General features: G+C 41.5%; 1 protein-coding gene across 1 annotated transcript in view; it reads left to right on the forward strand.

Annotated features, from left to right (window-relative positions):
* LOC133546243 (zinc finger protein 239-like) overlaps positions 1–8,319 on the forward strand; it is a 10,903-nt gene extending 2,584 nt beyond the window's left edge. The window contains exon 2 of the mRNA XM_061892150.1: positions 6,318–8,319. Coding sequence (XP_061748134.1) covers positions 6,318–7,294 — 977 coding nt within the window. The 3' untranslated portion in view covers positions 7,295–8,319. The remainder of the gene's footprint in view (positions 1–6,317) is intronic.
* The last annotated feature ends 6,463 nt before the right edge of the window (positions 8,320–14,782 follow it).

The following is a 14,782-nucleotide window of genomic DNA, read 5'->3' on the forward strand; positions in this document are numbered from 1 at the left end:
GCCTGTAGGAATAAAACAGACAAAACTGCTCCTAGGAAGAAAACACAGACAAAACTGCTTGTAACTTCCGGTAGGAATGTCGTAGCGACATCCTTCAGCTAAAATCAACAGGGGGTTGGCCATTACCCCTTCAAAACAAAAGTTTTGTAAAAACCCGTCACCTTTTTTCAAACATTATCTCCTCTGAGCGCGTTTTTTGTGTCGGCCACAAACTCGCACAGGAAAGAGATTGAACCCTTCTGATTAAAAGTTGCGCAAATAGTTTTTCTAACTGCTCCGGTTTTGATTTTACGGGCCTTCAAAGAACATCTGCGCTGATGCTGCTGCCGTCTCAAGATGGCCGCTTAAAAGCAGAAAGCACCAGTGTGACCACACAATGCAGAGAAGGTAGGTACTTTGCGGGTAAAGATATGTTGACTGGGTGAAAGAAGGAGGCACCAGTTTGACTCCAGGATACAGAGAATGTAGGTAATGTGCAGGTAAAAATATGTTGTCTGGGTGATGGCAGGAAGCACCAACATGTATGGGTGAAAGAAAGAAGCACCAGTGTGACTCCAGGATGCAGGGATGGTGGGTAATGTGCAGGTAAAGATATGTTGAATGGGTAAAGGCAGGAAACACCAGCAAAAGTCGGTCGGTCCCGTCCATTGCTGCTTGCAGCTTTGATTAATTGTTATTGTTATTATTTCAGTCAATTGAGGAAATTAAATATATATGGAAGTTTGAATAGAAATGAGAAACGTTTATATATACTGGAAATAATAAAGACTTAGAGTCCAGTCCGTCTGCTGATCTGAAAAAGAGCCAAAGCTGTGAAAGAGCTGAGGGACCATCTTCAAAGTGCAATGCTGAAACAAATAATGCAAACAATAAATTTAACTTCCAGGGCTTGAGAGCAACGTAGTCCCGGGGACGGTAATAAAATGCACAGGAAAAAAATAAATGCTCCCTGGGACGATGCCCTTTAACCATTTTTTTTTAAATTCTTTTTATGTATTTATTTATTTTACATTTTATATTAAATGTCTTGGTTTTTTCCTCCCTTTGAAAATCCTATGCAATGTTTAACAAGCCATCCTATAATAATCCAACAGCAATGGCACAAACATTCAAGTCATTTCCAAAACATAGATTGCAAGATTGTCAGAGACATTTTAAGTGTCAAATAAAAATGAGCTGCATAGTAGGAAATCAAATAGTATTTGTCCTTCACTATGTGGTTTGTTATTAAAGTTATGAAATTCTCTTCATTTTCTAGCGAGTGACTTTACAAATGATGCTACATATTAGCAGTAATGCTACTTTTTATAGCAACGCTTTTCCCACCCACACTTGACAAATTACGGTTGTCTGTTCGACATATTCCCACTTGAAGCCGAACCACCGCCGGACGATGGAAACCCTGCGGTTATTGGGAATTAAGTCTTCCTTCATTTGTTACCGGATCCGCACCTTCGTTCTCTCGCACGGCTACGTTAGCAGCTAACGTTAGCCACGTCGCTACCTCTCTGCCCTGCGAGGGCGTGTATGTGACGTGTGACGTGACAGTTTGTGACGTATGTAAGAATGTGCGCCTGCTTGTCTGCGGGAAGGAGAGACAGGAAAGAGCAAGGAGAGCCTGAAGTGTACGCCCGCAGCTAAAAGTCCTGCGTGTGAAATCATACTCGAATATTACGATATAGTAATTTTCTATATCGCACGGAGACAAACCTGCGATATATCAATATATCGCCCTGCCCCATCTTCAACTATACTAAGTCTTTCAATGGTTGGAATCTGCCTTTTTGGTCGCGATTCCATTATATATCGATTTTTTTTTTTTCAATTCAACGCGATTCTCTATTCAAAAACGATATTTTTCCGATTCAAAACGATTCTGTATTCATTCAATTCATAGGATTTCAGCAGGATCTACCCCAGTCTGCTGACATGCTAGCAGAGTAGTAGATTTTTTTTTTAAAAGCTTTTATAATTGTAAAGCACAATGTTTTATCAACTGATTGCAATTATGTAAATGTGTTTTAACTATTAAACGAATCAAAAATACGACTTACTTTATCTTTGTGAAAACATTGGACACAGTGTGTTGTCAAGCTTATGAGATGCGATGCAAGTGTAAGCCACTGTGACACGATTGTTCTTTTTTTTTTTTTATAAATGTCTAATGATAATGTCAATGAGGGATTTTTAATCACTGCTATGCTGAAATTATAACTAATATTGATACTGTTGTTGATAATCATTTTTGTTTCACTACTTTTGGTTTGTTCTGTGTCGTGTTTGTGTCTCCTCTCAATTGCTCTGTTTATTGCAGTTCTGAGTGTTGCTGGGTCAGGTTTGGTTTTGGAATTGGATTGCATTGTTATGGTATTGTTGTGTATGGTTTTGTTGGATTGATAAAATAGTAAATAAATCGATTGTTTTAAAAATGAGAATCGATTCTGAATCGCACACCGTAAGAATCGCGATTCGTATTCGAATCGATTTTTTCCCACACTCCTCGTTACTACGGTAATCTAATTAGTTACTATGGTCATCTAATTAGTTAGTATGGTCATCTACATCACAGCAGCTCAGATGAGGTACCAAGCAGTGTGGGCGGAAAGCGTTTCCACAGACAACGGAAGGAGATTTTCACAACAAAGTTCTAAAGCTTAGTGATATATCACATATATCCGATTGTAGTTGGGTTTATTTTGTACCCTTCAGGTTCATTTTTCACTGTTTGTTGGGTTTTTGTTGCGTTTCCCTTGATTGTAAAATATGTCGATTGAAAGGGGGTGTGACAGTCATATTTTGTCAGTATTCAGTGTTTTATCGTTCATAGAAAAATGTGAAATATCACTCCGTTTTCTAAAGTGGTCTGTCATAACGTTTTTAACATTCAATCAGACATTATTGTGACGTTTTGTATTAGTGTTCCTAAAAACAATTAACCGGCCCCCAGACACATTTTTTCTCTCGAAATGTGGCCCCCAAGTCAAAATAATTGCCCAGGCCTGCACTATAGCTAGAATGATTTGCATTGACACTCCGCCATTATCACACACACACGCACACACATACACATTCTGGTTATCATTTGGAATGGGGACCAAGTTTTTTTGATCATCACTTGTGGGGACCACCCTTTCTGTAGGTTGTGGAGGCATACAAAAAAAATAGGTAAAATGGCCACTGCCCAGTTAGTTCGTACACGTCTTTAAATCTCTGGATTGATGAAGTAAAGTGCTGATCATTCTTACTGGGGACCCTGGGGGAAAAAGAGTTAATATAGTTCATGGGGACCAAGTTTAAATACATTTGCATAAGTCACACAAATTTGTACGTGACTACTGAGGACCATTTATAAAAAAATAAAAAGTTCAAATTAAATAAAATATGACATGATCCTTAGAAGGATCATGTCATAAGGTCAGAAGGTTAGGTAAGATCATGTTAAGGACAGCACGGTGGAAGAGGGGTTAGTGTATGTGCCTCACAATAAGAAGGTCCTGAGTAGTCCTGTGTTCAATCCCGGGCTCGGGATCTTTCTGTGTGGAGTTTGCATGTTCTCCCCGTGGCTGCGTGGTTTCCATCCGAGTACTCCGGCTTCCTCCCACTTCCAAAGACATGCAGCTACAGCTGTCCTCTTATAGTAAGTTTCACCACTTAAATGTACAGCTACAGCCCGATGAGGGGGCTGCTGTGCAAATGTCTTGCACTCAAACTAACCAGATAAAATGTTTCATGGGCCAAAGCTTAAAAATCACTTAGGCATCTTTAGAATGGATCTGACTATCGTTTAAAAAGGTTTCCCTTTAGAGAACCTGTTTTTTTGTCCCCATACCGTCAGAGGTCCCCTAAAGGTGACTGTGTAAACAGAGCGATGTCCCCATTAAGTAAGCATTGCCAGAACACACACACACCTTTATTGGCACTAAAGTGGTAGTCACTTCCTGGTGAACATCGCTCCAAAATAAAAGTGTACAATATAACAAGTAAAGGAGCAATCACATTATCATGTCCAACAGGATTATTTATATACAGTACAAGTGCCTGCAATTTGCCATGCTAATTTGAGTTAGCTTGTCTACGAGTTTGTCCATTGTATGTTAGTATTAAGCTAGCTCAACCTTCATCCTGCATAATTGTATTGCTTTTTTTCCGTTTTTTTCTAAGCTATATTATTAATGTAAAGCAGGGGTCGGCAACCCGCGGCTCCGGATCCGCATGCGGCTCTTTGGCAACTCTGATGCGGCTCAGCTGCATAATCGCCGACCCCCCAGACTGTTATGGGGGGATTCCGGATTTCGGTGCCTCTCCTGGACATCACCCGGGGTCAACGTTCTCCGATTTTCACTCGAACCACAACGTCAATGGCCTGCCGTGATGGCTTTACTTTTTACGCCCTCTACAACATGTCATCGCGCCTGCCTTTCACGCAATGCTATCTGCGTGCCAACCGGACGCATGCATTTCGCTGCTTCTATTGTCACATGTACGAGATTGCAAGGCATACTGGGTGATACAGGTTACACTGAAGGTTGTGATATAAACAACTTTAACACTCTTACTAATATGCACAACACTGCGAAACCACACCAAACAAGAATGACAAACACATTTCGGGAGAACATCCTCACAGTAACAGAACATAAACGCAACAAAAAAAATTCCCAGAATCCTTTGCATCCATGACTTCCTGACTATATTTTACACCACCGCGCCCCCCAACTCCGCCCACCTCAACCGACGCACAGATGGGGGGGGCTTGGTGCTAGCGGGGTGTAAAATATAGTCAGGAGAGTCATGGATGCCAGGGATTCTGGGTATTTGTTTTGTTGAGTTTATGTTGTGTTACTGTGAGGATGTTCTCCCGAAATGTGTTTGTCATTCTTGTTTGGTGTGGGTTCACAGTGTGGTGCCTATTAGTAAGAGTGTTAAAGTTGTTTATATCACAACCTTCAGTGTAACCTGTATCACCCAGTATGCCTTGCAGTTGTGTACGTGTATCTGCGGAAGCCACATAAAACATGTTGCTGTACTGGCAAGCAGTTTGTACATGTTGTAGAAGGCGTCTAAGGCAGTGGTCCCCAACCTTTTTGTATCCGCGGACCGGTTAATGCTTAATAATTTGTTAATTATTAAGCGGGGGGGTGTCCTTTTTTTTTCTTTCTTCTTTGTCATGAAAAGGGGATGTTTTTGTCATGAAAAAGGGAGTTTTTTGTGGTTGGTGCACTATTTGTAAGTGTATATTGTGTTTTTTATGTTGATTTAATAAAAATGTAAAAAAATATTTTTAATTTTTTTTAAATAAAAAAATCTTCTGCGGCCTGGTGGTTGGAGACCACTGGTCTAAGGCAATGGCTTCATAGCACGCTCTTATTATTGTTAACTGGGTGACCACCAGCAGATATTCACTAAAACGGTAGCGGCTCCCATTGACTTCTGTATTTTGTGTAACGGGTCAAAATTGCTCTTTGAGGGGTAAAGGTTGCCGACCCCTGGTTTAACGTGATTCCAAATGTTTGTGCACTTCATTTGTACATAAATAATGTACTTTCTTTAGTGTGGTTAGTTTTACAGTGACTTCATTGTGAAGAATACCAACATAACACCTGTTTTTTTTTTTTCCAAATCCGACTCAGAGGATTGTTTACCATACTTGGCAACCTGGAGACCTCCGAATTCTGGAGATGGGGGGTGTGGTTGAGGTGGTACCAGCGGGTGGGGGGGATGTACATTGTTGCATCCAGGAAGAGTTAGTGCTTCAAGGGGCTCTGGGTATTTGTTCTGTTGTGGTTATGTTGTGTTACGGTGCGGATTTTCTCCCGAAATGTGTTTGTCATTCTTGTTTGGTGTGGGTTCACAGTGTGGCGCATATTTGTAACAGTGTTAAAGTTGTTTATACGTCCACCCTCAGTGTGACCTGTATGGCTGTTGATCAAGTTTGTCTTGCATTCACATATCTGTGTAGTAGCCGCATATATTATGTTTGTATGGAGGAAAGGCGGATGTTACCACTGGTTGTAGAGGACGCTAAAGGCAGTGCCTTTAAGGCACGCACCCAATATTGTTGTCCGGGTGAGATTGGGACAGATTCGGGAGAATGGTTGCCCTGGGATATTTTCGGGAGGGGCACTAAAATTTGGGAGTCTCCCGGGAAAATTGGAACGGTTGGCAAGTATGTTGTTTACATATTTGAAAAACTGAATAGCAACATTCAGGGAGGGCAGCTTGTGTTACCTTTTTACAGTAAGAAACAATTGAAACTGCATTGAACAAAGAGAGCAAAGTCTGACATGTCTGAGCTAAAGTGTATTTGTGTTCTATAGACGTCCGGCAGCTCCGTCGCGAAGAGTGTCCCTTTACGCCACAGGACGGAAGCTTCACTTTGAAGCAGGAGTATTCACAGTCCCCCCATCTCAAAGACTGTATCAGTCAGTCAGGAGAAGAGTGTTTTCCAGGGCTGCAGGAGGCTGATCTCACCAACTTACCTCTGACTGGTTTCTCTGTGAAGGCTGTAGACCATGAAGACAAACCTCAAGTTGACCACCTCTTAGCTCCTCTATCAGATAGTGACGACATAATGTCACACTCTGCTGAGGATGTAAACGAGGACCACACCCAAGAACCTTTGAGCAGCGATACAGACTGTGAAGATGGTATGAGGACTCACACTGACAACCAACACCCTGAATGCTCTGAAAAGAAGACATGTAAAAAAGGTTTTACCTGCTCGTTTAGTGCTGAAATGTTTGGTAAAAAAAGTAATTATGATGAACAGGTGAGAACACAGACACAAGAAAAAACTTTCAAATGTTCAGTTTGTGGCAATACATTTTCTCTGAAGCAAAGCCTGAACATACACATGAGAACGCACACAGGAGAAAAACCTTATATTTGCTCATTTTGCTGTAAAAAGTTTTCCCAGAAATCCAATTTGACTGTACACATGAGAACACACACGCAAGAAAAACCTTTCAGATGCTCAGTTTGCGGCAATACATTTTCTCAGAAGGCCACTTTGACTTTGCACATGAGAACACACACAGGAGAAAAACCTTTCAAATGTTTAATTTGCGGCGATACATTTTCTCAGAGGGGCAGCCTGAAACAACACATAAGAAGGCACACTGGAGAAAAACCTTTCATTTGTCCATTTTGCTGTAAAAAGTTTTCTCAGAAAGCCACTTTGACTGCACACATGAGAACACACACTGGAGAAAAGCCTTTTCAATGTTCATTTTGTGGAGATTCATTTACTCAGAGGGCCAACCTGCTATTTCACATGAGAAAACACACAGGATAAAAACCTTTCGGTGGTCCTTTGAGATGAAGATTATTCTGAAAAGCAAAGTTTGACAGCACACAGGAGAAGAAATGTTTTCCTGTCCAGTTTGTGCTCTAAGATAGTCAAATAGTAGAAGTGGAATGTTTTGCATGAAAAATAGAAGTAGTTATAGTACTAATAGTTTATTTTGCTTTTGTTTTTTTACCTTAATATTCATTGGGATTTTCACATAATACATAGACTTGATGGGGGAAAAATATATAGGTATCTCTACAACAAAAAAAGTCGTATAATTACATTTTGTTTATAAATGAATAAAAAATAATTTAAAAAACTATTAACAATCATAGATAAACGTAATAAAACATGCTTGTGGGATCAATAATTTTTTTTTTCAAGTAGTTTCTTAACATTTAAAAGGTGGTTCTTTACTAAATATAAGTTTTGTGATTTTTTTTTTTTTCTAAATAAATTATCCACTTCAACCATCTTTTCTTGAACAGGTCCACCATAGTATGTAGTATTTGAGTCAGGTTTGTGTTTGGATCATTTCACTGTTGATTATCTCACCTCGGTCTCTCGCCACCTCAGACAAACCTGCAAATAAGCTTATTCCAGGCTGATAATTGTTTATTGTAGTCATTTATACGCCACTTAGATAGTGATGATCTATTGTTTATATGACACCAGATTCCCTCATGAGTTCCAGGTTAGAGTGCTACTAAGAACAGCAGCTACATTATTTTAGATGGACTCCGAAGCAAATTAACAACATTGACTAACATATTCAGACTGTCTGGGTGGTGGAGGACAACATGGATGGAGTTTTGCCTCAGATTGAAAGTGTGCTTGGTATATATTTCTTTGTCATTATGATTGCACCAACATGTACTTCAGCAGTTCATTCTTTATTTGAAGAGCATTTATGATGCTATGTCTTACTGTTTCCTTATTAGCTATCTGGAAGACTCAGTTATTTCTGCCTGCCACTGATGTGTGTTTGTATGATGTCTAATACATTAAAATAATTTAGTTCTATTAAATTTATACTGTCAAAATTACAACAACATTGTACTCGTCTTGTGTTGAAATACTAGAGTGAAACTCAACAGTTTCTTGGCAAGGACGCCATTCTGTAATATATCTGGTATAACAGCTGTAAAATACTGTACCAAAGTTGAGTCTTTTTCTGGCTGAAACATGGGAATAGGATTCAAATGTGCTTCCCCAGCTCTTGGACTGAGCAGTCTTCAATGCCGCCACAAGATTGGCTGAATGAGGCGCCTCGGTTTCCTTGGACGCATCCTCGCTGATCCATGCGGACTGGACACTGGCCGGGAGTTGGTGGGCGGCTGAGGGTGGAGTCGGTCGGCTCCGTTAGGATTTGATCAAGTGGGGTTGACCCCAGGATGCAGAGACAGGAGGCCAGGTAGAATTACAAAAAGGGAAAATTTTATAAGTACAAAAAGTGATGGGGCAGAAGCGCACACCATGAATAATCAAACACAAACAGGTCCCTCAGTGGTCGGCAGGGGAAAAGGCCTGGGCGCACATGAGCATAACAAAAAGTCTAACACAAAATCCTCTTTACCTCAGGGAGGCTAGGAAGCAAACACAAAGAGGTGAAGAATTTCATGAATAAGGAAAAAAACAACATACCAGGACTGACGAGGTGAAACAGGCGCCTGCACGTGGGAGGTACAGGAGACAATAACCAGCAGGACCCAGCGACGAGCTTAAATACACCTGGGTAGGGATTTGTTGCAGGTGTGCCTCGCTGGGGACTAATTACAGGTAACTGAAGAAAACTCAGCGAGCTCAAGATGGCGGCGCCATGATGACTGCGGCTTGCAGACGCTCATGGTAGAAGTAGAACATTTGGCAAAAATACCAGACAATTCTGAAAATTTCATTGCTGGCTTATAACGTACACATACGACCGCCAGAAAATTCTGGATGTGGATAGATCGGGCCGTTTTGGACTGAAAGATGCATGTACGTTGGACCACCTCGCTAGCATGGAATACTTCGAATACATCTAGCGGCCTTTGACGCAGCGGAGGTACCAGCAGGGACCGTCAACGGAAGACACGTAAGCGGTGTGATCGGAAGCAGAAGCGGGGATGCCGAGCGGGGCTAACAACAAAGCAATCAATCAATCAATGTTTATTCATATAGCCCCAAATCACAAATGTCTCAAAGGACTGCACAAATCATTACGACTACGACATCCTCGGAAGAACCCACAAAAGGGCAAGGAAAACTCACACCCAGTGGGCAAGGAGAATTCACATCCAGTGGGACGCCAGTGACAATGCTGACTATGAGAAACCTTGGAGAGGACCTCAGATATGGGCAACCCCCCCCACCCCCCCCCCCCCATCTAGGGGACCGAAAGCTATGGATGTCGAGCGGGTCTAACATGATAATGTGAAAGTTCAATCCATAGTGGCTCCAACACAGCCGCGAGAGTTCAGTTCAAAGCGGATCCAAGACAGCAGCAAGAGTCCCGTCCACAGGAAACCATCCCAAGCGGAGGCGGATCAGCAGCGTTGAGATGTCCCCAACCGATACACAGGCGAGCGGTCCATCCTGGGACTCGACTTTGGACAGCCAGTACTTCATCCATGGCCATCGGACCGGACCCCCTCCACAAGGGAGGGGGGGACATAGAGGAAAAAGAAAAGAAGCGGCAGATCAACTGGTCTAAAAAGGAGGTCTATTTAAAGGCTAGAGTATACAGATGAGTTTTAAGGTGAGACTTAAATGCTTCTACTGAGGTAGCATCTCGAACTGTTACCGGGAGGGCATTCCAGAGTACTGGAGCCTGAACGGAAAACGCTGTTTAGCCCGCAGACTTTTTTTAGGGTCTAGGAATCACTAATAAGCCGGAGTCTTTTGAACGCAGATTTCTTGCCGGGACATATGGTACAATACAATCGGCAAGATAGGATGGAGCTAGACCGTGTAGTATTTTATACGTAAGTAGTAAAACCTTAAAGTCACATCTTAAGTGCACAGGAAGACAGTGCAGGTGAGCCAGTATAAGTATGTATGTAGGTATATATGTATATAAAGGTATATAGAGTACAGGGGTAATGTGATCAAACTTTCTTGTTCTTGTCAAAAGTCTAGCAGCCGCATTTTGTACCAACTGTAATCTTTTAATGCTAGACAAAGCAAAAAGCTAATCCCCACAGAACGCCGCTTCCTTCCATCCTGCTTTCAAACGTCCGCTCCCTGGAGAACAAACTGGACTACCTGAATCTGGATTTAAATGGAAGACGCGAGCCTGCTAGTCTGGGTGAGGAGTCAGTTAAGTTAGAACTACCCAGCGCCAGGCTGGAAAATCCCTGCACACATAGCAATTGTCTTAGAATAATGCACAACTCACATAATGTTTTTTCTGCTATGACTGTGTCAGAGTTGGACATGCGTTCTACTGAGGTGGCAAATTATGATGTGTTTAGTTTATTGCACCACCAAGCAAACAATCTCAAAAATTCCCGACATATCAATTCCCTAGATATGGTCGAAATTATTTTAAGTGCACTACCCACACAGCAGGAGAGTCCTATACGGATCCGCTTACAAGTCGCCCAACCCGCGTTACTGTCACATTCGTTTTGGCTCCGCCTATAGAGCATGAGTGTCAAACTCTGGCCCTTGAGGCAATAATAAATTAACATTAGAGCTGGCCCGCCGGTATTATACAGTAGCGGTGCCGCTGTATCACCATATTTAACGCTAATTTTCATACTTGCCAACCCTCCCGATTTTTCCAGGAGAATTCCGAATTTCAGTTCCCCCCCCTCGAAAATCTCCCGGGGCAACCATTCTCCCAAATTTCCACACGGACAACAATATTGGGGGCGTGCCTTAAAGGTACTGCTTTTAGCATCCTCTGCAACCTGTCGTCACGTCCGCGTTTCCTCCATACAAACAGCGTGCCGGCCCAGTCACGTACTATATGCGGCTTCTACACACACAGAAGTAAATGCAAGGCATACTTGGTCAACAGCCATACAGGTCACACTGAGGGTGGCCGTATAAACAACTTTAACACTGTTACACCACACTGTGAACCCACATCAAACAAGAATGACAAACACATTTCGGGAGAACATCCGCACCATAACACAACATAAATACAACAGAACAAATACCCAGATTCCCTTGCAGCACTAACTCTTCCGGGACGCTACAATATACACCCCCGCTACCAACAAAACTCGATTTTGCATGTCACTATAAAGTTATATAAGCCTTGCTTGTTTAATATTCAATGCAAAACTTGTTTGGGTCCCTATTAAAATATTAAGTTGTTCAACTTTGGCCCGCGGCTTTGTTCAGTTTTAAATTTTGGCCCACTCTTTATTTGAATTTGACACCCCTGGCCTAGAAAAATCTGCTCCGCCTCCGAAAGTTGTACGGTCAGACAGCGGATCTGAGCGGCAAATTAAACTGGTGGAGGGGCAGAGGGTCCCTGGGGACGTGGACACGCCTAGGGGCGTGAACTAGCTAGGTCAAGCCGCGCATGAGCCAAAATCGATCATTTCTGGACTTTCTTTGCTGAAACACGGCGTAAGTATAAATTTAAATGATAAATGGGTTGTACTTGTATAGCGCTTTTCTACCTTCAAGGTACTCAAAGCGCTTTGACACTACTTCCACATTTACCCATTCACACACACATTCACACACTGATGGAGGGAGCTGCCATGCAAGGCGCTAACAAGCCCCCATCAGGAGCAAGGGTGAAGTGTCTTGCTCAGGACACAACGAACGTGACGAGGTCGGTACTAGGTGGGGATTGAACCAGGGACCCTCGGGTTGCGCACGGGCACTCTCCCAACTGCGCAGAGTCCAGTCCATAGTGGGGCCAGCAGGAAAAAGGGTCAGCAGCGCAGAGATGTCCCCAACCGATGCACAGGCTGGCGGTCCACCCCGAATCCAGACTCTGTGATGAGTGAAGGCACCTGCTGTACACCGAAGCTACCTGATTAGCTATCATCACACGGAAAATATGAAGCCAGCAAAGCTAAATGTCGCAAGTCACCTTCCAAGGTTCTCATTGTGCATATTGGGTTGAGTTTTTTCTTGCCCCAATGTGGAATCAGAACAGAGGATGTCGTCGCGGCTTGTACAGCCCCCCGAAACACCCGTGATTAAATAAACTTTGATTGATTGATAAATACATATATTAGAAAACAGAAAAATCTACATTTCTAAACAAAAAGATGCGTGCTGCTGGCTTGAGTATGCTTCATGTGTAACAGCTAAAATGGTTTTAAAAAGCTGTACACCGACGACAATTCTGATATTTGTAGGCTTTCGCCTTGATTTATTGCTACATTCACAGCCTTTTATTGCTACATTCACAGCCTTTTATTGCTACATTCACAGCCTTTGTGTTTTTATCATCACTTATGTATGATTGTAATGACGTTGTTTGATAGGACTAGCAGTAAAACTTATATTATATTCTGTAAGAAAAGGCTATTTAAAATGGAATAGCAATTTCGGCAGAATATGCTATGGTAGTTAAGTAAAGTTTCTTTGCTGTGTATTTTTCTTGATACGACGCTCTGAGCTTGTGAATCATGTTTTTTATGTCTCTCGATCCTTTTGGTTTTTTTTATAAACTTTTTGGTTGTCGCTCTTAAAGGCCTACTGAAACCCACTACTACCCACCACGCAGTCTGATAGTTTATATATCAATGATGAAATATTAACATTGCAACACATGCCAATACGGCCTTTTTAGTTTACTAAATTGCAATTTTAAATTTCCCGGGACTTTTTTCTTGAAAACGTCGAGTAATTATGACGTGTACGCGTGTCGTCACGGGCTGTTATAAAATATGAGCGCTGCACACACACACAGCTAAAAGTCGTCTGCTTTAACGGCATAATTACACAGTATTTTGGACATCTATGTTGCTGAATCTTTTGCAATTTGTTCGATTGATATTGGAGAAGTCAAAGCAGAATGATGGATTTGGGAAGCTTTAGCCTTTAGCCACACAAACACACGGTGATTCCTTGTTTAAAATTCACGGAGGTGAAACTTTACTATGGATCACAGCAAACATGGATCCCAACTACATGTCTACCAGCAGGTTTCAAAGAGAAAATTGTGGTTAAAAAGTCACCTCTTACCGGAGATCAGCTGAGCTTGTGCCTCCCGTACAGCTGCCGTCGACTTCCCCGAGACACTGCGCGTCAACACTCGGCCGTGGACGTACACTTCCGACTATCAGGTACTGTTAAACTCACTAAAACACTAGCAACACAATAGAAAGATAATGGATTTCCCAGAATTATCCTAGTAAATGTCTCTAAAAACATGAATCTGTCTCAATGCAACGCGATTGCAATCGCGGTTTTTTTTCTTTTAAACTTGTTTTTTTTTCTTTTCTTTTTTTCTGGTCCGTCGCTATCAATATCCTTAAACAAGAATCTTTCATCCTCGCTCAAATTAATGGGGAAATTGTCGTTTTCTCGGTCCGAATAGCTCTTTTTGTGGGAGGCTCCCATTAAAATCAATGTGAATATGTGAGGAGCCATCAACATGTGACGTCATCGTCTGCGACTTCCGGTAGAGGCAGGGCTTTTTTCCAGTTGGGAATTTTATCGTGGGTGTTCTCTACTAAATCCTTTCAGCAAAAATATGGCAATATTGCGAAATGATCAAGTATGACACATAGAATGGACCTGCTATCCCCTTTTTAATAATTTCAGTAGGCCTTTAAAGTATAGAATGCACACTGTCTTGTGACTTGTTGACAAGCATGCGGGTTAAATTCCCGGATTATGGTTGTTAAATTGTTGTAAAAAACTGACTTTTCTGCCAAATGCAGCCACTAGCATTAAGTTAATTAGCTTAATGCTAGTAGCCGCATTTAGTCCACGTGAAGCTTAGTTAGCTTAATGCTAGCGGAAGCATTTAAAGTTAAAGTACCAATGATTGTCACACACACGAGGTGTGTTTAGCATAAAAGTCCGGTTTTTACAACAATTTAACAACCATAATCCGGGAATTTGCTTGTCAACAAGTCACAAGACAGTGTGCATTCTTATAGAATGCACCAACATATTATTTATTAACTCTGGACTATTGAAACTTCAGGAGCTAGTAAAGCTACAGACATTGTGTGTCATATTTAAGGCTACAAGTAAAACATTACCAGCAAATTTACAAAAAAATGTTTGTCATCATTTCTGAGAGTACAGAGCATAGAAGAAAATGTCATTTCAAACAGCAATATTCAAGGACAACTTTAAAACAAATGTGTACATCAGTGATGGGGGTAAAATTGTGGAATTGTCTTTGCAATGAGATAAAAGATTGTAGAAATATATTCCAATTGAAAAAAATATATAAAGATAGTTCAATAACATTATATTGACAGCCATAAGTGTTTACATTTTGCTTTTCATTTATTATTTCACTTATTTTTTTGTCTGGTTTTGTGTTTGCTTTGTATCATTCCGTGAGGTGTA

The sequence above is a fragment of the Nerophis ophidion genome, linkage group LG29 (genome assembly GCF_033978795.1).
Source record: "Nerophis ophidion isolate RoL-2023_Sa linkage group LG29, RoL_Noph_v1.0, whole genome shotgun sequence".
Lineage (NCBI taxonomy): Eukaryota > Metazoa > Chordata > Actinopteri > Syngnathiformes > Syngnathidae > Nerophis > Nerophis ophidion.